At 38.3% G+C, this 20,609-nt stretch overlaps 2 protein-coding genes across 2 annotated transcripts; both read right to left on the minus strand.

The window, feature by feature from the left end:
• Nucleotides 1–936: 936 nt before the first annotated feature.
• On the minus strand, nt 937–15,280 carry arrdc1a (arrestin domain containing 1a). The gene is made up of 8 exons (XM_008417371.2): nt 15,075–15,280; nt 11,872–11,982; nt 11,599–11,649; nt 7,802–7,956; nt 6,961–7,143; nt 4,642–4,818; nt 4,004–4,544; nt 937–1,714 (listed from the first exon to the last, which is right to left on the minus strand). Exons 1-8 carry the CDS (start codon nt 15,190–15,192, stop codon nt 1,677–1,679), a joined length of 1,374 nt encoding a protein of 457 aa, XP_008415593.1. The 5' UTR covers nt 15,193–15,280; the 3' UTR covers nt 937–1,676.
• Nucleotides 15,281–16,136: 856 nt separating this feature from the next.
• Nucleotides 16,137–20,573, minus strand: LOC103469616 (P2Y purinoceptor 4). The gene is made up of 2 exons (XM_008417391.2): nt 20,467–20,573; nt 16,137–17,220 (listed from the first exon to the last, which is right to left on the minus strand). The coding sequence occupies exons 1-2, from the start codon at nt 20,522–20,524 to the stop codon at nt 16,175–16,177; spliced, it is 1,104 nt and encodes a 367-aa protein (XP_008415613.2). The 5' UTR covers nt 20,525–20,573; the 3' UTR covers nt 16,137–16,174.
• Between the last annotated feature and the right edge of the window lie 36 nt (nt 20,574–20,609).

Below are 20,609 nucleotides of genomic sequence, written 5' to 3' on the forward strand. Positions count from 1 at the left end.
TTGTGTCATGGTGTGGAAATAATCATCTCATTTTGAATGTAAACAAAACTAAAGAGATGATTGTTGATTTCAGGAAAAGCAGGGTTAGATCAAACCTTTCCAACATGGGAGAAGTGGAGGTGGTTGAGGAATATAAATACCTCAATCTGGGCAACAGACTGGACTGGACACACAACAGTGAAGTCGTTTATTAGAAGCACATAGCAGAATGTACTTCTTGAGGAAGCCGAGATCTTTCAAGGTTTGCAGCAAAACGCTGCCGAATATCTATAAGTCTGTTGTTGAGAGCGTCATCTCTTCTGCTGTCATTTGTTGGGTCAGCAGCATCAGAACCAGGGACCTAAAAAGGCTCAACAGCCTGATAAAGGCTGGTTCTGTTCTGGGGACGACTCTGGAGATGATTAAGCAAAGAAGGATTCTTCATAAAAATAAAGAAAATGATTGGACAATCCTGAACATCCTCTTCATGGGACTGTTTTGGAAAAACAGAGCGTCTTCAGTCAAAGGCTTCTTCAAATTTTCTGTAATACAGACAGCTACAAAAGATCTTCTCTGCCAACACAATCGCTACAATAACTGAAGAATATTAATTGACAGCACTTAATTTCCTTTTGGGATCAATAAAGTGTTTTTGAATTTGACATCTATACCAATATGAGCTGCATTCTACTTAAAGACAATGTAATGGACCAGAGTTAGAATGCAGTCTTCATTGTTACACCTGAGGTAGTCTTAATGCTTCAAGTCAAAATGGTTTAACAGAAAGGCAGTCCCGCCTATAGAATGACGGTGCCACCAGAGCAGAGCTTGCTGAGGATCGGCAGCTGATGGTTGTGAAGTGGTAGCACCACAGAGCTACTGTAGTAGCCACATGAGGATCAAATCTGGACAATGGAGCAGCAGGCTGAAGGAATTAGAAGCTGATGAAAACACAAACAACATCCCACTTGTTTAATTCAATTTACTAAAAATGGCAGCAGAAAGACATTCAACACAATAAATAAACAATGATTTTACAGGCAAGGCAATATATCTGCACTAATCTACATGACTAAATATAAAACACATAATAAATGGCCAAATAAAAGCTCAAATCACAGTGATGTTGCATTATTCTAACCTATAGGAAGACAGCAAACATAAGAGGTAAAAAAAATAATCAGTACACACCATTAATGTGAAGATTTCAATGAGAACGACACTGGACATGAAAACAGCAAAGGTGCATAAACTAGCATTGATCACTTATATCCTTACAGCTGTCAAAACATTCAAAATTAATCTTGCTGATTCAGTTTACATTTTTAAATTTGGCTGATTTTATTCTTTAATTCCAGCATCAGTGGTACATCAATGATGCTGGAAAAGCAATTAAACCCACAACTAAAAATCTATGTCAAACATATAAAAATCTAATTATTTTTTATTTGTATTAATCAAATGCAAGACATTAACAGACTTTTAAAAGAGTTTGGAGTTTGAGATCGCTTCAAAAATGCAGAAACTCCAGGTATATAAAGTCCAAAAGGAAACCAATTTATTCCAGGCTTCCTGCTGGCCTGCTCTCTGTATTCTGGGTAAACAGACAGAAACAGTGTAATCCTGGAAATATGTCCACATTGTCCACGGTTAATTCCCACATGGTTTTTGTACTGGTTTTGGTATTTTGATGAACTTCATGTGTTGCAGCTCTCACTGTAGGAAGGAGGAGCTTCTGGAAAACACAGACACCATCACACAAAAGCACAATGTTATTGTATTATGGAGAGTGAAGAGTGCCAAATTGCATTAAGTAAATAACTTAGGAAATGTGTAAATTTTTTAAAACTGGAAAAAACATTAAATATAGAGTTAATTATATGTCCCTCAATCAAATTTGTTGGTTTTATTTTAAAAACTAGATGTAGTTTTTAAATGATATAATAATTTGTTTCATGTTCATGTGCTGAAGTATATTATGAAATAATTTTAACTAAACTTCATCAGGGCTTTTTCTACAGAAATCCTAACGTGATTGATGGCTTCTAACAGCAAGTCAGGACAGTTTCTTCTAAGTTTTCTATGACTGAGTCAATATTTTCAATTAAGGTGTGAAAATTGAGGCGTGCAGATTTAGAAATTATTGATCAGTTATTTGTGAGATGGCAGCAGTTGTAGCATTAGAGAAATCCCACCTTGCCCTCCGATTAAGAGCTAGCACTAAATCAGCACTATAGCTGATCTCTGCTTCATGGAACTGAAGAAGCAAAGGGTCTTTGTTAGCCACTGCTAACAAAGACCATTTGTTAGCCACTGCTAACAAAGACCATTTGTTAGCAGTGGCTAACAAATGGTCTTCTGCTTTTGTCAAGCAGAACCCCACTTGACAAAATTCAAACTACTGTTTTTAAGTTGATCTGATGTTATAGTGTTTATTTTCCACTGACTGGTGGCTACCGCCACCTAAACATGCCATCAGAAAGAGCAGCTGGGGCAAATCTCTTGTTCTGAACTTTATTAACAGAGGGAATTTGTGAAGCTCTATGGAATTGTTTCTCTTACTGTTTAAAAGTTTTTCAATCCAACCAATGTAGCTCTGGTAATTCTGAACTCTGACCCTTTGATCCATGAGTGGATTCATTTTTTGTCTGGACTGGTAATGTAGAATTATATTGAATTTCTTTTGACTGAATAATATTCTGACATAATAAGATGGAATCAATGTCTTTAAATGCAACAAGTGGTAATCAGYTTGTTTGACCCATAAGCACATGGTCATAGCTGGACCCATCATGCCTGCTCAGACATTCATGTCCTCCTGTTGTCTCAGAAAACTTCACCATCTGAAGAAGAAACTGCAAACAGAAATGACTAAATGCTGCAAGTTAAAATATTAGTTTCTGTCTGAGAAAATGCCAGAAGCTTTCAAATGTTCTGGTCCTTTGAAAAATTTTTACACAAATGAAAAAGCTTTTTTAAAAGCTCTTAACCAAAAGTAATTACTAATGTATATGATTAAATGCCAACTCACAAATAAAGTCAGTGAATCTTGGGATTGCAGTGACAGATGTTATATGTGGGGATTTTACTAATTGATATAAGCCAAGAGCACACATTTTCAGTTTGAAAACAGTTTCACCTCTCTGTTCTCTAAAAGTGTAATACTTGTGCTTACATTTTCAGTTTGAATGCAGGAATTCATCCGTTTGTTCTCAAAACTTGCAGTGCTTGCACTCAAAACCTCTGCTCCCTTTCAAATATTCTATGTGCTCTCTCAAATCTGGTCAGATTTTCTCCTCGCTCACAAAACTTCTCTCTGCACGGATTAAATCTCCGCTCACAAACCTCTCTGCTCTCTTGCAAATAGTTTTCTGCTCTCTCTCACAGAACAAGCAGTTCCATCACCTGGCAACCGTTCTAGCCAAGCTATAAATAAAGTGTTATTGAGCCTTTGCAGGTGATGTCACACTCTCCAGAACTCCACCCACTCTGCCATCATGGGGTTAAAACAACCAATGCACTCCTACATCTGTGTCAAAACAGATATCTGTAGCCTAATATCGCTTTATTTAGTTTATTTCATTTTAAAAATGGTCATAAGGTGCTGCGCAGTTGGCTGCACAAACAGACAAGGATTCAAACCAAACTAGTCTTATTTTCTAACTTTTAATAAGGAAAGATACGGAGGTGATTGACACCAGCCGTCATTCATAGTGACTGTCACCAGGTGTGTAACGTTCAGACAAATTAGCTTGACTCGAAAAGTGGAAACCATGAATAAACTGACAATAAACTGACAAAAACAACTTTGGAAAACAATTTCAGTTTCAGTAATCTGTGTAGAGGACAAAATCTGAGCATGAACACAAAGATTTGAGAGAATATTTGACAGATGGCAAAAGTTTTGAGTGCAAGCATTACAAGTTTTATGAACAAAGAGATGGAATCCTGCGTTCAAACTGAAAATGTAATCTTCATTTACTATGGCAGTAGAATTCCCTCATGAAGCTACATAAAAACTCACCTTGTGGGTAGGCTTGGGTGCCATAGCCTGGAAGAGGGTGACTGAGTGGTGCTGCCATTGGGTGGGCACCGTTACCAGAAGGGTAAGGGGGCGTGGCCCCTGTCAACCCTCCAAGTGGTGAAGGCCCACTTGGAGCTGGGGCGGACGCATTGGGTGTTTGGTTCTGGGGAAAGAAGAGGCCTGGAGCATAGCTGAAGGCATTGGGTGATACAGCCTGAGACTGGCGCTTGTTGGGAAAGTCATCATTCAACAAGTTCCCACCTCCTGCTCCGTGGTGGTACTCAGCAGGAGGGGCGCTGGGGGAGCTGTGGGAGGACATCCTGGAGCGGGGTGTGGGACGGGGAGCAGGTCTAGGACCAGGTCGAGCTGGTGGTGTGTTCATGGAGGAAGATGCCGAAGGCTCTGCTTCCGACTCAGAGGCTACTAGCTCTTTCTTGGAAGGAGGAATTTCTTTTTTGGAATGACAGCGTTTTTTGTCAAGCGAGACATTTCCAATATGGATCGGTAATGCCAGAGAAACATCGGGAGACTTCAGGCTGACCTGAGGCAAGGAAAACGGAATAAACAGATTCACTAAGCCAAACATTCTCTGATAACATCATAATAAACTTTAAAGGACATGGAGTGTCTTATATTACCTTGACATAATACTCAATCTTTATAAGTTCACAGCCTTTCAGTGAGGACTGAGGAAGGGCAGGAACGATGATCTGCTCCTCCCATTTCACCTCTCTACCACTCTTTACCTCACCGCCTTCCGCCTCAACTATGGACTTCAGATCATGGGTGGGCTTCTTCGTCTCATAAGTCACCCTCTGAAAACAGTAATGATACGGAAATTACTAAAGCAAAGCTGACTGTGACATGGTGTTAAAAAGCAGGTTTTCATAGAAAAAGCACAAAGAACAAAAAAACACAAAGGCAAAGCTAGGTGTTGTGAATGATCAAATATTTAAAATGGGGGAAGAACAGTCGATTTAGAATCTTTGCCTAGTCATCAGCCATTTTGACTTTAAGACGCCTATCTTTTGTTTCTCTGAGCATTCTTTAGCTTTGGTTGTTTTTGTATGAACATTTCAACTGTGGGTCCAAAACAGGGTGAGGTGCTGATCAAGGAACTCTTCCCACAGCAGCAGCGTTGACCGATGGTTTCTCAGCAGAGGAGTGTGTGGGAGATAATGAAACCTGTGATTTTGAGCAATATCTCTAAGCAAACAATGAGCATATTTTACAAGTTTTATGGAGTCTCTACAAAGTCTCTGGGAGGGTGTAACCGTAACACACTTTGAAAGGATTGACTGAAGTGGACTTCTGTGAGTTTCTAAGATTRAACAGACTGCTGTGGTCAGGATTAAAGTTTTACAGCAACATTTACACTGCAAAACTGAAATATAAATCACTTCAGAATCAGAACATAAACCATAATTTCAGCAGTGACTTCTTTATGAAATGTTTGCTTACACTATTGCATTTCTACATTTCAATTAAGTGGCCTTGGAAGACGGAATGATATAGGAAAATAACTGCCACATTGCCCTTGTATTCATTTAGCACTGTAGCTTACACTGCTAAGTTCAATAGCATGAGCACCTGAACACCACTGATGTAAAATCAATGAGACTTCAACTCAAATGTCAAAGCATTGATCATCAATAAAATTACTTAATCACATGTAACCATGGAAACACTTTACTATGTTACACTTTACTACTAACATAGTAAAGGATGTTAGTAGTCAGGATTCTGACCTGACAGTACCTACATTTTAATATTATCTGACCACTTGAGAGCACTCAAAGAGCATTGAGATTTAATTCTCAGATGGTCAGATGATCCTTAAATATGAAAATTAATTCATTTAAAAAACACGGTGATAACTGAGAAAAGTAACACAGATGGCTACTTCAAAATCCTCCCCATTTCCTCATGTCCAGACCCACATCATGGGGTTTTAGTAAGCCAGCAGTCATGGCAAGCTAGGAAACATTGTAGCAGCAACAGTAATAATGTGCAGAGATTGTAGTTGTTTMATTTGTCCTTTTTGACCATAGATTATTTAAAACCCCACAATGTTACTTTGAATGAAGGGCATTCTCTTTCCGTTAGTGGTGAGGCTCCACCAATTGTAACAGTTAATTGCAGGGTCTATAATTCACCAATTGAAATTAATTGAGTTCAAAGAGAATATATAAGCAAAATACAAATTTTCAATTCAAAAATTCCTTTTGGTGCCACCTCAACAACAAAGATATGTTATGTTTTTAGTCTGTTATTCAACCATCAAATTTGGAGAAATTCTATTATAGCCATTGAGCTTTTAAGTGCATTGGGAAGACCTGATCCTTCAAGGAACGTCTTAGAAGTTTTATGAATGATCCATATATCTATGTAGTCCATATAAAGATGGACAATATTTACAGTCCATATATCTATAGAAATACGGGCTATAGAAGCTGGAAATGAGGCCATTTTAAATAAAGTTTTGTCCCCTCAGATATTATCACTTTTAAATAAATAAAGAAACCTCCTGACAATAATCCATTGTCAGGATCCAAGGTGGAGAAATGCCTAAACTCCACTAGTTCAAGCAAAGCTTGATCTTTATTGTCTTGAAGGGATGCATCAGTGAAGCTGGTTTCTGGAGTGAAGGAATTCCTGCTTGGGAGTCAGAGTCACTGTTTTGTTTCTGTTCAGGGTTTGAGCAGGGTAGGTAGAGACAGTAGCACAGAGACACACCACACAGCGCTCCTGCTTCTTTGCAACAGATTAACTTTTTTTTTAAAGCAAATCAGTCTGTGTCACCCCTCCTGCTGTATTGTCAAATCAATCTCGATGCACCTCACAAAGCAAGAACTGCAGTAAATGTCTACTCAAGGTAAAGCCTTATTAACTACATAGCAATAGGTGACATGAAAAGTGCTTTAAGACATATTTTTGGTGCATTGAAAAGCTTTTACCTGCATGAGGCTGGCAGCTATGTGGCTTGTGGACTTTGAGGACTGGTTATGGATGTAGGCTGACACCTTGATGACCTGGCCTGGTGTGTAACCCTTCATGTCTGTTTCGGCCTTCAGAACAATTGTCCCCGTTTTTAGAAGCATGTAGGTGAACTGTTGAGTTACTTCAGAAGTGGATGGTCCCTGTAAAGAATAACATAAGGACAAAATGATCAGGAGTTTGTAAATAAATTCCGTTGAAGCTTTCATTATTCCTTTCTTTTCTCTTAAAGTCTGAAACAGAAAAAAAACTACCCACAATTAAACATTCACAATGTGTCTTTTTTCTCTCAATTATTTCCGTATTTTGTGATCTACTCATGACTTTGACTAAAACCTCTCTTGATTGATGAAATGAAAAAATGTGTCCGAATACGTTTCTCTGAACTACTTCAGAGAGCAGCATTAATGTGAAAATCTCCTCTTCAATGTGTCTCCTGTGTGTTTATAGCAGTATTTAGCATTGTTCCAGTGCGACTAAATCAAGATGAATGTTAAAGTCCAGGCCTAAAAGTGTTTGGGAGATAAACTAGTCACATCACTTATACTCCAACCCAACACCCTGGAGTGTAACAATCCCTTGTTCAATAAATTCAACATCTCTTCTCTACACAACGACCTCCAAACAGCTTAGCTTGCCTATCCCTTTTATAAATTTATGCATATCCAGTTTATTTTCTTCCATCCAAAGGAATATCAGAACCTGTTCCATTTTACCACCTCAATTTTTTATTAAACACCCATATTCACCACCAAGCTGATGTACCAGGACTAATCTGTAGAAAAATCCAGAACAGCTCACCCATATATCAGGCAGTTCATTCAGGTTCAGAAGGCTCAGCAGGTAGAAAGGCTTCTCTGTGTTGTAGTCCTTGGCAAATCGAGGGGTTTCGATAAAAGCCCTCACTCTGTAAATGATTTTGCCATAACTGCCTTCAAAAGAGGTTGGGGAAGAGGCTGTGGAGACAAGCAAAACAGAACCATCATGTTCTCCTTTATGAAATGCTCAAAATCTAATTAATTATACTCCAAAACACAGTTCATTGTGACACATGGTTTTAACTTCAAAATTCAGGTTCCATTTGATCATTTATTAAATATAATAAAAAAAGTTGGGGTTTGTTAACTTCCAAATCCTGAAACACCATCAGATCATATAAACAACCTGAAAACAAAGTAATAGAGGTAAGAGCAGACACACATTTGTCTATCCAGTCATATTAGTATTTATTTTAATAACTCTGTGTTTACCCCTAGCCCTAACATTGGCAGTCTGCCACATTAGGGCCAGGCTTATTGGTCTTCAGAAGGTTAATGATTATACCGAAAAGGGTCTTAAATAGATAAACAGGTAAGTACACACACATTTCAAACCACACACAATGTTGTGTAACAGTGCAAAAGACTGGTTGGACTGGTTTATTGTTTTTACATCTTGCAATGCAGTGGCAGCATTACCTAGAAAGAACAACAATCTCAAACAGGAAAGTGGTTCAACCAAGTCTAAAATACAAAGATATAGTTAGCGCTGTGTTGCGTCAGAGTCTATTAAGTCAAACCATGGCAGGAAGTAAGTGACTACAAACTCCACGTCAACAGATAATCATCTATATTCAGATGTTTATCCAGAAATATCTTCATATTCTCCGTTCAGCCTCATGTCAGAAAATGCCATGCGTCACCGTGGAGCGGTACAGTTTAAAGGGAGAAACTGCTTACTGCGTCAGAACCCACATAAACACACCTTGAGCCTGCATACCTCTGACCAGGACTAACATGTCATCGGAGATAAATGTTACATTTGGTCATTCTGAGTTCAGCAAAACATTATTTGATAATTCAAGATTTGTCTAACAATTTCCTGGAGACACCTCATTGCTGATGACTCAGATAGAAGGTGAGAAGGTTTGTCATTACAGGCACAACTGTTCTTTAGAAACTTTATGTCCTCCGTTGGAGTCTGAGGACATAAAGTTCAACAACTTGAAAACAAAGTGATAGGTGTTTGTTTCACAAAAGTAAAGTTCACTTCACTCCTTTCATATTAGTTAAAACCCTTCAGCTTTTGATAATCAAAGTTATCAAAAGTCTTAACTGAGACTTTTGATAACGTTTCTCATCTGAGAAACTTTGCCTGGTCCTGACATTCTTTACAGAAGGGACTCTGTCAGACCAGAGTTAATGCCCGACTCGGGCATTAACTCAGCCAAACGTTTCTATAGGAAGGAGTCCTATGGATTTCACTTGACGAAATACTTGACTGACTGTTTCAGTGTTGAGATCATGCCAGTCCAAATGAACCCCACACAAGCCTTCCATGACCTGGTTTTATTGTTTATGTGGGTTGCAGTACAACACCATAACAAGTTGTGTAACCAAACTAGATTCAACCAAAGTCTAGGAGTCAGCAAGTTTCACTTTATTAAGGTCTTTGGAATCAGGTAAGTAATCAACACTGCTAATATACTTTCTCAGTGGAAGAATGTTTTGTGTTTGAACCTGTTCTGGCTAATATGCAGACAGTTTACAGGCATCGCTGACCTGTGACTATAGACAGTAACAGTATGAAAATGGGTTTGGAGTGAAAAACAACAGTAACTTGCCAAACACATCATTTGGAATTCAAAATGGAATGCAAACATTATTCATATCTCTCAAAAAAATATATATATACTGGCATACATCAAGACAGTCCAGGATACCAGACAACCAAATCCAACAATCCGGCTTTACTTTTCTTCCCAATTAATTCAATTCCAATTCTGTGCCTGTACATGTTTGAGCACTTTGCAGGCAGACAGTTATGAATTTCTGCTGTTATTTTCTCAGATCTATGAACTAGGAACAGTTAAAGTTGGCCCTTGTCTTGCTGGGTTATTGCATCATTCATAAAATATATTTTATATATTAAAAATATAAAAGTATATTTTGAATGTTGTATTTAGTATAAAATTAAATCTACGTGTACATCCCCATTATTAACTGTATCATGTTAATCTGTAAGTGGACTGAATTTGCATGAGACCGTTTTAGCCATGCTAACCACCTAGCCATGCAACCAGTAAATCTTCTCACAGCAACATAAATACTTCCCAGTGAGTCTTGGCTGCCCTAGAGCTGCTGAACGGCATGAAAACATAAACACTTATTTCTACCAAATTCTGCATAAAATTGAATAGGATAGGCTTTATTCCTTTGAAGATGTTTTATTGATGAACATTTACTACTAAGGAGTGTTTTCAATAAATTTCTACGGCAAATGATTTCAAAACAAAACTCCAGTCAACAATTTAACATGGAAAAGAATCACCTGGCCCTCCTTGGAAAATGTTTTATCCTCCTGTTGTTGGATTATGAATTTCTGAAAAGGTTCACTATGATTTTCTTTATGAAATCACATTATTTGTCAAGTGATCCCTAAAATTATCAGTCTAATTTCCAAATATGGTTTTACTTTGATTTTGAACATAAAACTAACAGCACTTTTCAACCATCAATCAGTATTTATGAAGTCCTCTGCAGATGCATTGGGCTCATTTCTTCACTGTCACTCAGAAAAAGGCCCAGCTGGCAGTGGTGACGAAGCTGGGACTGGGAGAGTTTTCTCTCTGATTCCTGACTTCATAGTTCAGTAATGAATAACAAACAACTAGAGATAATCTCTTTGCTGATGCACTGATGTATCAGTTTTGCTGTTTCAATAACCACTTTCATTATTCAAGACAAAAGTTTGCACTAGAACCAGGCCAACCGACATTTAGAACATTACAAGTGATATCAAAACAGCAAACATGTAACTTGTTTCATGATGAGTCAAGCTTTATGTAAGACTCTTCATATTAATGTGGGAGTATAATTAGCCCATCTTGAGAAATTAAAAGCAGATGAATAGGTTTTGAACATGCTACTCATAACATTCTGATTGTTTTTTTATTCCATTTCCCCTTCTAACAAAACTGGTTCTCTTCTCTAGCCCAAGTAAGAACCACTTTAATAGTGACAAACCTGGTCTTCTACCAGTGAAGAATAACTGCTCAGCATTGGTTTTGGTTGGGTGGAAAAATATCCAGAAGGCTCCTAATTCAGTGTCCTGTCCATGTTATAGAGGGTAATTCTATTCTTATGCCGTTCTTATGCTTGAATGTCGTAAGAATCCATTAATCCACAAAACATTGTTATACCAAGAAGAAAAAAAGCTAGCAAATGTGTGCTGAATTCTCAAGTTGCCATAATAGCCAGACAGCCTGAGGACGCTGCCTCAATGTGTGTGTTGTTGTGCTCTGTTAGTGCATTGACAGCTGATTTAGCATCATTGTATCTATCAAGGTACACTTTTTAGAAGAATTCCTAAAACAAGTCTTGGTTGTTGATTGCTCAGTGGCCCAAAATGAAAATCTGGGAATATTTTCTCTCACTCCTTAGTAGTAAAAAGAAAAATCAAAATGAGTCCCAGGTAACTGTTACCAGTCCAGACTACGATGACAGTATAAATCCACATGCAAAACATTGCAGCCTGACTGGAATTGCAAGGGGAAAACCCATTATCATGGGAAAGAATGCAAAGCAGCATGTATTCATCATGTCACTCATCTGTCCTACCTGGTATGAGAAACTTGAAGGGAAACTGGTGGTCGCCCTGCTTCAGGGTTCCTGCAAAGAGCACAGAAAGAATCAGCCTCCCGTTTGTCACCCAGGGCTGCAGTGGACAGATGCAGCTTTCATTTGTGTAGTCTTTACACTTCAGCTACACACACCTTACTATCATTTGGATGACAAAGAAGTCACGTCAATATTTACTTAATAAACATGTCAAAAATAATCCCGACAAGCCCACTTGCTAAAGAAAACAGTGAAATCAGTGCTGGATTGTACCTTTGTCGGCAACAGAGATGGTGTTGTTAAAGTACTGCTCCTCTGTTGTCCAGGCGGTGTCATTTATCTTACTGGTGATGCCACAGAAACCATTGCAGCTCACTTTGATAGCTGTGGATGAAATAAACACACACAGGACATGGATTTAAAAATGAAACAGAGTCTGAGCAATAATGGCTTAAGCAGCTTTCAGCAATTATGTTAAGTTACCAAAAAAAAAAAAAAATCTACTCTGGAATCTCTACTGTTGAAATGAAAACTAAGTGCATAAACATCTGTGAATCTACAAAAAAATAATAAAAAACAGGAAGAACTGTGTTCCACTTCGCTGCTCTGCTGGGCCTTAAAGCCCATATTTACTCATTTAGATGTACGATAAAGCAAAACTATGCTACTGAAGGATGACTATTTACAAAGTATCTTTTGCTACTATTTTTACTGTATGAAATGAAGTGTTTGATGTTAACTTATTCTGCACACTCCACCATACTGAGGTAACAGGAGACAAGATGTTTACAGCAAGAAATACACAAACTTTAAGCTGTATGATCACTTCTGTAATGGTAGCAACAGCAACAACTGTGCTAAGAATAACAATACATATTTAAACATGGATCCTCAGTTTGTCAGGCAGACATGCATCAGACTGAAGCACCAGTGATGAATACAGACAGGGAGAAATGTCATAATGTGGCACAACTGTTGATCACACTTACCCTGAAAATACTGTTAAAATATATGCTGGAGCACCAGGATAGAATCCACACATGTATGAGGAGAATATGTAAACCCCATCAGGCCAGTATTTGAGCCTGGAACCTTTCTGCAGCAATCACCAGTGCTAACAGAACTGCTGATTAATGTTTTCACATCGGTCGATAAAGTTACACATTACATGTTTCATACTGAAACCACAGTTCTTATCATTCCTTCTGTAACTGACTCTATAGACTCACTCTCTGTAGTACAAACTGTGGAGATAAATTAGTGATGCACCAACAAATCAGGAAGCTTTTTCCTTACTGAAAAATAAGAAATGCTTGTTTTAATATTCATCAAATCTATTAGAACAGAAACTTCTTCTCTTTGTAGTGAGTAAAGGTACCACAGCATGTTACTTATTCTAGTTTTTTTTTTTTATTTTAGTGAAAATTAAAGAGAGGTCAGGAATGTGGTTAGATGCATGAATACTAATGATCTTGTAAAAGACTCAAAATGACTTACAGTTTCAGAAACTATTGATTTTTTTTCCCTTTCATGGTCAATGATTTCTACATTTATCTATTCATCTAGTTGCATGTTCTGTAGTTATAAAAGAAAACCCTGCGGCTCYGGGTGGCTCAGCTGGTAGAGCAGGTTTACTGTGAGCACAGGCTGCAGCCCTAGCAGAGCTCTGGGTTTGATTCCCAGTCTTSSGCCATTTGCTGCATTCCTTTACCCCCTTCTCTCTCCACCCAATAAAGTTCAATAAAGGCCACTAGAGCCAAATCAGCCTAATTAGTGCATCTGTAGCGAAAATGACTAAATGATTCCAACAGAATTAAATGCAAGAAAATTAGAGTCAATGACTGTACTCAAATACTGGCATATCAACTTAATACAAGTCATCTAATAGTTGCATGATCTTCTGTAGAACCCTGACATGGTCCAATAGAATCACGCCAGGTTCTGGTGTGGTATCAGTGTGCAGCAGAATGCCTCAGAGGTGGCAGGATAATCTACTGCCACAAAGGCAGAAAAACTTCCAAAACGTTTAGAAAATGATGCTCATATTTCTACAATTAGTGACATGTGAAAAAAAAAGCTTTGGAAAAATTTTGTAAACTCTTAACTGTCCTGATGACATCAGTGACCTGATAGATCCACTGACTTATATAAAAGCATTTTGAGAGTGACAGTTAAGGGGTTAAACAATTCTTTAATGACCTGAGAAAATTGAACTCCTAAGGACTAAAACCACTGGCCTCAAACCCTGAATRMGAATGTCCAAATAATTGAGCCTGCAGCAAGTTAGAGAACAGGCAGAACGACCTGGTCTGCCTGAACAGGAATGTCAACTAACTTGAAGGACCACAAACACKGCGCCACTCCCAACATGGGARCCAGCTCTCAGTGGGAAGGTAGCAGTTTCAGCCAGCTTCAGCCAGCTCTGTGTCTGAAAATGTGGTCCCGTCTCAGTGRAGAGGTCTGTGTGTCTGTAGAAAAACAAGATTTAAAAGTATCTGTGTGACCCTTTTTCCTTTCCCTTCTCCTGATGACACAAGAGTTCCCAATTGTTTAGTTTTCATTTCCATCACTGAGAAGAGTGAATTCTCATCATCTCATCTAGGCGTCGCTCTAGCACAAACTGGATGGGTTGGGCTCTCATTTCCAGTTCCACAGACCATTTTTCCAGCTTGACTTCTACTAGTTTCAGTTTATGTTCTATTATTATGCAAGACAATGGGTGACAATGATTTGGTGTTCTTAAAATGCAACAACATGCAAACAGAAAAGGAAGTTCTGAAACAGTGAGTCAGGTCAGCTGATGTTTTAACTRGTAACCTGTTAAAGCATGCTTTCCCAGGAATGTCCTGGGAAATGGGAAAGCATTCCTGTTTTGCTTTTATAAGATGAATTCCCAGTGCAGTCAACCAAAAGTTACAATTTATTTTTTCCATTTGGTATTTAATACTCAGTCAAGAAAACTACAAAGTTTTCTTGACTGAGCCAGAAAACTACAAAGTTTTCTTGACTTTGTAGCGTTTCCCTGAAACGCTGCCAGTCAAGTCTGCTCATGTTTCCCTCATTGTTTAAGGCCTTTCCAGAACCTCATATGATAAATGGCGCAGCTTAATCTGACTGCATAAATAAATAACCTGTATRAAACATWTAATCAGCTATTACAAATRTAAAAGATGCAACTTTGACTTTAAACAACAGTTATGCTTCAATCTTTTGACTTCTAAAAACACTCCAGCCTCCTCTTCACCACCCACTTACCCCCTCAACCCTCCACAAACCCGCCCAGCTCCACCCGGTCATACAGGTGGTCCAAAACGTCCCACAGGCTACAAGGAGCTTCCYTAAGTCCATCAGGTCTCGACGTAAAACGGAGCTGCGTRACTCTGCTTGAGCCTGACTCATTTCCCCACTTCCTTGTTCAGCGACAGGAACATTTCCCACCAGGTGGGAGACGGAGACGGTTCAGAGGAGGAACCTACCTTTGCATTGGATCGGCTGGTTCAGTTTGACTGTCACCTTCCCAGAAATGGACTCTCCCGGAGTGTACACAACTTTGTTCTCGTTAAACTCGACCTCGAAGGCCTCCAGCTTTCCCATGTTATCCTCACCGAAACCAACAATCACCTGCGCAGCGCATGAAAAGTGCTGGACTCGGTACCTGGCTCTCTAACTCCGCCCCTTGTTGACGTCACCAGCAGCTCCAAGATAATCTTGGGCAACTTTTGTCTCCACTGAAATCCCGAGTTAKGAAATACAACTATTAGGATAAGTTTAGAAATATACCACTTTCTTTGTSATTCTTAAATGACTAATTTCATCATTTATAACATCTTAATGAAGAATAATAGTTTAAAAAACAAATATGTGGAAATATTTGGCAGAATAAGCAGCAAAAGAARCTGAACTTTAAAAACTGATCAAATAAAAAACCTGAGCTGATGTTGCATTTCTCAGTATGACCACACATGGATTATTATCTATTTKATCTATTGTAGCTTCACTGTCTGTAATTGTTAAAACTACTGCAGGGATCATCAAATCCAGGCTTCCTGTGTCTCTGGATCAACACGTGGAGGTTCTCTTTCCAACTGAGAACCTCGATCACTCACATGATCGCGCAGAAACTGTMCTGCTTCCATTTTTCTGCTTCCTTCATCTCTAGGGAAGGAAGGTGGCTGGTGATGGTGTTGACTCACTAGCGCCACCACCTGGCTCAAAAAGAACCCTGTGAAGGAACCCATAAGTCACCTTAAGGACAGAACATTATAGGCAAGGCTTCTTTTAAACAAATTTTACAATTTATTATATTACACACACATTAGCTTATGTTAAACAAATTTAATGTAAATGTYTGAATCTTGATTATTTTTCAATTTCCAACAAGTGGAAAATTATTAATCAAAACTAAACATAACTACAATCCAGTAGTTTTTGTTAATACTGGAATAATACAGCTAACTGATGAAAGAAATACAACTTGCTAACTGTCCAGATCACTTCAGTCTCCATGAGGTCAATAYCACCAATAATTCAAGTTGTAAAGATGATCAGATGGTTCAAGCTATGCTTTGGCTTTGAGTTAATCCRTCTCTCTCTGATTTGCAGTCATTTCYGATTCACTTCTGTTCGGTCTGTTCGGAACATCCACCTTCCCAGCCCGRAAAGACTGAAATGCATCTCGAAAATTCTGAGAACCAAAACAGTACAGCACGGGGTCCAGACAACTGTTCACACCAGCTAAGATCCAGGTGGTGTAGTAGGCCGTCTCAATCTGCTGGAGAACATCGCATTTTTCTGGAAAGAATTTCTTCAGCACGACTCCCAGAGTTCGTACAATATTCAAAGGCAGGAAACACACGCCGAATATAAGCAGGCACATACCTATCATCCTCTGAGATTTCAGCTTGACTTTCAGACCTTTGGCTGTACTGCTGTTAAGGTTAGTCAGTGTGTTTGCCAAGCGGCCATAGCAGATAGCAGACACAGAGAAAGGAATCAGGAATCCAAAGATGAACAGGAAGAAGTTAATGATGAAGTAGAAATCGGTCAGAKTTCTCTGATGGATGGAGAGACATTGACTGCTCCCTTTCTCTTTGCTGGGAGGGAGCAGGATTGCATAGACCAGAGCCTGGATCGCCAGCAAACACCAAACACATGCACAGAGTTTCTGAACAAAAGCCTTCCGTTTGAAGCGGCAGCGTTTGTTGAAGTGCACTACAGTAATGTAGCGATGGATGCTGATGAGAGTAAGAAATATGGTGCTGCCGTAAAAATGTGAGCTCAGCAGGGCGATCTTGACCTGGCAGAGGAACCGGCCGAAGGGCCAGTCRTTACCCATGGCGAAGTACACAGCCATCATGGGGGTTACCGGAGTGGCGATGGCATCACTCAGGGCRAGGTGGAACTGCAGGGTGGTTCCAGACGTCCAGCATGGAAAACGACAACAAAACACCCACAAGCTGAACATATTTAGGAGGAATCCGATGAAGAAGACCAGGCACAGGAAGAAGGTGAGAGCAAAATGCTGGTTCTCCSCCTGGCAATGAGAGGGGGGGTGGTTGGTGGTTAGTGGTGTTGTGAAATCCCCAACAGTGCTCACTTCCACCATGGTTGTCRTTGCAACACCTGTGAGCAAAAAGGCAGGGTAGTGCTTTAATATGATGTACTCTCCTGATTAAAATCTTAATATCTGGATCATAATAAGGTTGTAGACTGAGCTCAAAAATGCAACTACGGCAGAAAGAATATGCAGAAGAGACAGAACATTGAAACCTGCTTTTAAACTCAAACAGGCTGGTTGCAAAAGTTGAAGACCATTTCCTTTTTATACTTTAAAAATAGAAATGAAAGTGTCAAAAAGTGGCAGCAGTTAGTTCTTGCTGATTATCTTAATATTCTCTGAGGCATGCAAAATGTGAATACCAATTTTGCCTGCCTTGCAGTAGGCTGGTAGAGACATATTGTCMCATTCAGTGAAATTTAAACCAACAAAATGTGCATCCATTTTTTTTTCAATGAATTTGAGGATTTTTACAGAATTTCTAAATGACTGCCTCACTGCTGTGGTGGAGCATTGAGAGAGGCTTTGCTTGTGCAGCTCAACAATCCTGCTATGTTCAAACAGATATTTGTGCATGGCTCCAGAAGAGCGGGAATATGACATGAAAGCCACATTTCTGTGCAGATTTCAACTTTTTAAGCCAATAGTTTTAAACTTTTGATTAGTTGATGCACATGAAATTTAAGTTTAAATGCAGGTTTGTCTCCTGATATTTTTTGTCTCTTGGTTCTGCTTTTTCTATTTGCAGTTTGAAACCCTGCTCGTGATAATCTATCAGCATGAAATGACCACTTTTGTATTTTCTTGCCGTTGTGGCTCAATTAATTCTATTCTATTCTATTCTATTCTATTCTATTCTATTCTATTCTATTCTATTCTATTCTAACACAAACACAAACACACTAAAATGGGATTCACATAAACAGTTCATTTCAGATGTGTAATTGTAAACAATTTTAACGTCTTTTTTGCATGATAGATTGTTTTCTGTTTATGACTGTGGACCAATACGCTTCCTCATCAGTTCATACACTCATAAAATCTCTATGCCTTCTTCTTGTTCAAACCCATGTTAACCTCTGGACAGCAGTTTCTTAGTTCTCTTTCTAGTTTGATATTTTTGGAATTAAAGAAATAAATATATGTGACAGTACTCAAATATCAGAAGATCCTTATAAAATAATAGAACACAGACTACATTTTAAACCATTATACTTTACTATTTATCAATAAAATTTTATGTATGTGTAAGCCTATTGCAATAAGCAATAAATCAATTAATTAAAAGGAGCTCAATAATTTTCATTCTGATGATTATTGAGCATTATTTATGGTTTTGGTTCGGTGGTGTGGGGTTTTATTTATGTTTTATTTACTGTTTTAGGTAGTTTTCTTTCCTTTTTTCTTAATATTTAAAGTATYCTCCCATTCCAGAGTAAAGTGCTTTAAAATGTACTGAGCTCTGGGAAGGTGAACTTGCATTATTATGCCATTATTTTAAAATCCTAATCAAAAAGAGTATCTAAAAATTCTTGAATTCTTGAATCCAATCTATGGCAGCACAGAAATGTCTATTTTCCTCAAGCAAATATGTTCCTTTCTATTGCTTATATCATTTAACATGCTTGATAGATTTTTCTTTTAAATATGTAGTTAAAAAGAAAACTTAAATTTTTCATGATCCCCATCAAGTGCTCTGGTCATYTGAACTAAAGCAGAACTGGTGAGTAGGTTGTTATGTTGTACATTTTTCATTCTTTCTTTTATTTATTGAAGCGAGTCAAAAAAATCCCTGAATTAAGCACAACATTRTTTTCCTGATCTTACTGAACTGAGAAGCAATGCATTTACACCGAACACCCAGCTGATCCCATCACACTTCCTCAAAGCAAAGTTCTGACATTTCACTGTGGTGAAATCGTGTGGCCACTCAGGTGGTTCACTTCAGTAAATCCAGGTTTTCAAACAACAAGAAAGACTTMTATTAATATTAGCCAGTTCTATAAATATGGAAATGTTTTACATACAACCGGTTAAACACATAAGAAAAAGGATTTTATTAGTGGTCATTTATCTCCTTGAGGAACATTATCCAAAACTGCATGACTTAGTTTTCTAAAATTCTCAAAGTTATTGCATGAGAAATTGTCCATATTTGTGCATAGCAGTTTGGACAGACACTCTCGAGCATTTGGAAATTGATCCCAGGATGAACCAGGTTTGTGTAGCTGCACAGTTCTCCTCCTGATATTTGTTGAATTTTTAAACATGTCAAACCAAAAAGCAGGGTGTTCCAGGTGTTCCCTCAAAATACATCCACAGTTACACAGTTTAGATACTGACTAAAGGCATGTCAACTTATGAATTTCAAGAAAGCTAGAAAATAAATGCTGCAACAGACTGGCGACCTGTCCAGGGTGAACCCCTCCTCTCACCCGGAACCATAGCTGGAGAGGCATCAGCTACCCTCCTGACCCCACTAAGGGACAAGGGTGTAAGAAAATGGATGGATAGAAAATAAATGTCTAAAAAATGTTCTCAGTAGGTTTTCTGGTGTTTGGCAAATAGAAATATTTTTGTAATTGTAACTGATCTAAAATAATAGATGTTTGCTCTGATTTAACTTCAGTGAGAAGAAAATGTCTGTAAACGAAGGATTTACAGCTATACAAAAAGTTGATCAGAACAAAGTAAATTTAAATTTGAACTAAAATATAATTGGTACCATTTCCCATCATGTAAATACAGAATCTGCCTATTCTCATCACATCGTGGAGTGATTAAGATAATATTTAGTGCATGAGTATTACTAAGGTGTTGCTACAAGACATGTGAATGCATCAACAGACCTATTTGGACTTTTTAAAACCTGATCTCATTTGTAGATGTACCTGATAATGTAAAGGTCTCATCAATACACAGCTGGATAGTCTATAAATGCTGCAGCACTTTGGCTGAGAGGAAATAATTCTACAATAGCAGTGGCTAAAGTTATCTTGCATTTAATGAGGTTTTCACTTTGACAAATTTTTGTATTTATTTTGCATATATAAATGATATGTAGCATCCAACTTATTACAAAATAATATTAATTTCACAATATCAAATAAAACTGTTATGTGTCAGATCTGATGTCAGTATTCTGCGAGACACACAGATAACACTAAAAGTCCCCACATATATTTCACTCCATCCCGATTTAATTCAGTTCACTAAACATCTTTTAAGCTAAAACACCTTTAAACACCTGAACAGACATTGTTTAGCTTCTAACTGCAGCTGGTTCTTTATATAGTTTAGAGAGAACTTACCAGGACCTGTTGTCAGGGCGAATATCATCTCATCTGTCACACTTGTCAGTAGCTGCATGGGAAGTTGCCAAATGATTGTTTTTTTTTCACATTGTGGGTAAGTGCTAGGCAATGTAGCACTTACATTGCTAGTGGTTTGCCAA

Source organism: Poecilia reticulata, linkage group LG9 (assembly GCF_000633615.1).
Source record: "Poecilia reticulata strain Guanapo linkage group LG9, Guppy_female_1.0+MT, whole genome shotgun sequence".
Lineage (NCBI taxonomy): Eukaryota > Metazoa > Chordata > Actinopteri > Cyprinodontiformes > Poeciliidae > Poecilia > Poecilia reticulata.

Bases quoted from the DNA above. Each gene is read 5' to 3' on its own strand.
- arrdc1a (XM_008417371.2), bottom strand. From the start codon at position 15,192: ATGGGAAAGCTGGAGGCCTTCGAGGTCGAGTTTAACGAGAACAAAGTT. The intron at 11,983-15,074 runs GTAGGTTCCTCC...TTTCATCCACAG, and splicing joins CCAGCCGATCCAATGCAAAG to CTATCAAAGTGAGCTGCAAT. The intron at 4,545-4,641 runs GTAATATAAGAC...TCCTTGCCTCAG, and splicing joins AGATTGAGTATTATGTCAAG to GTCAGCCTGAAGTCTCCCGA.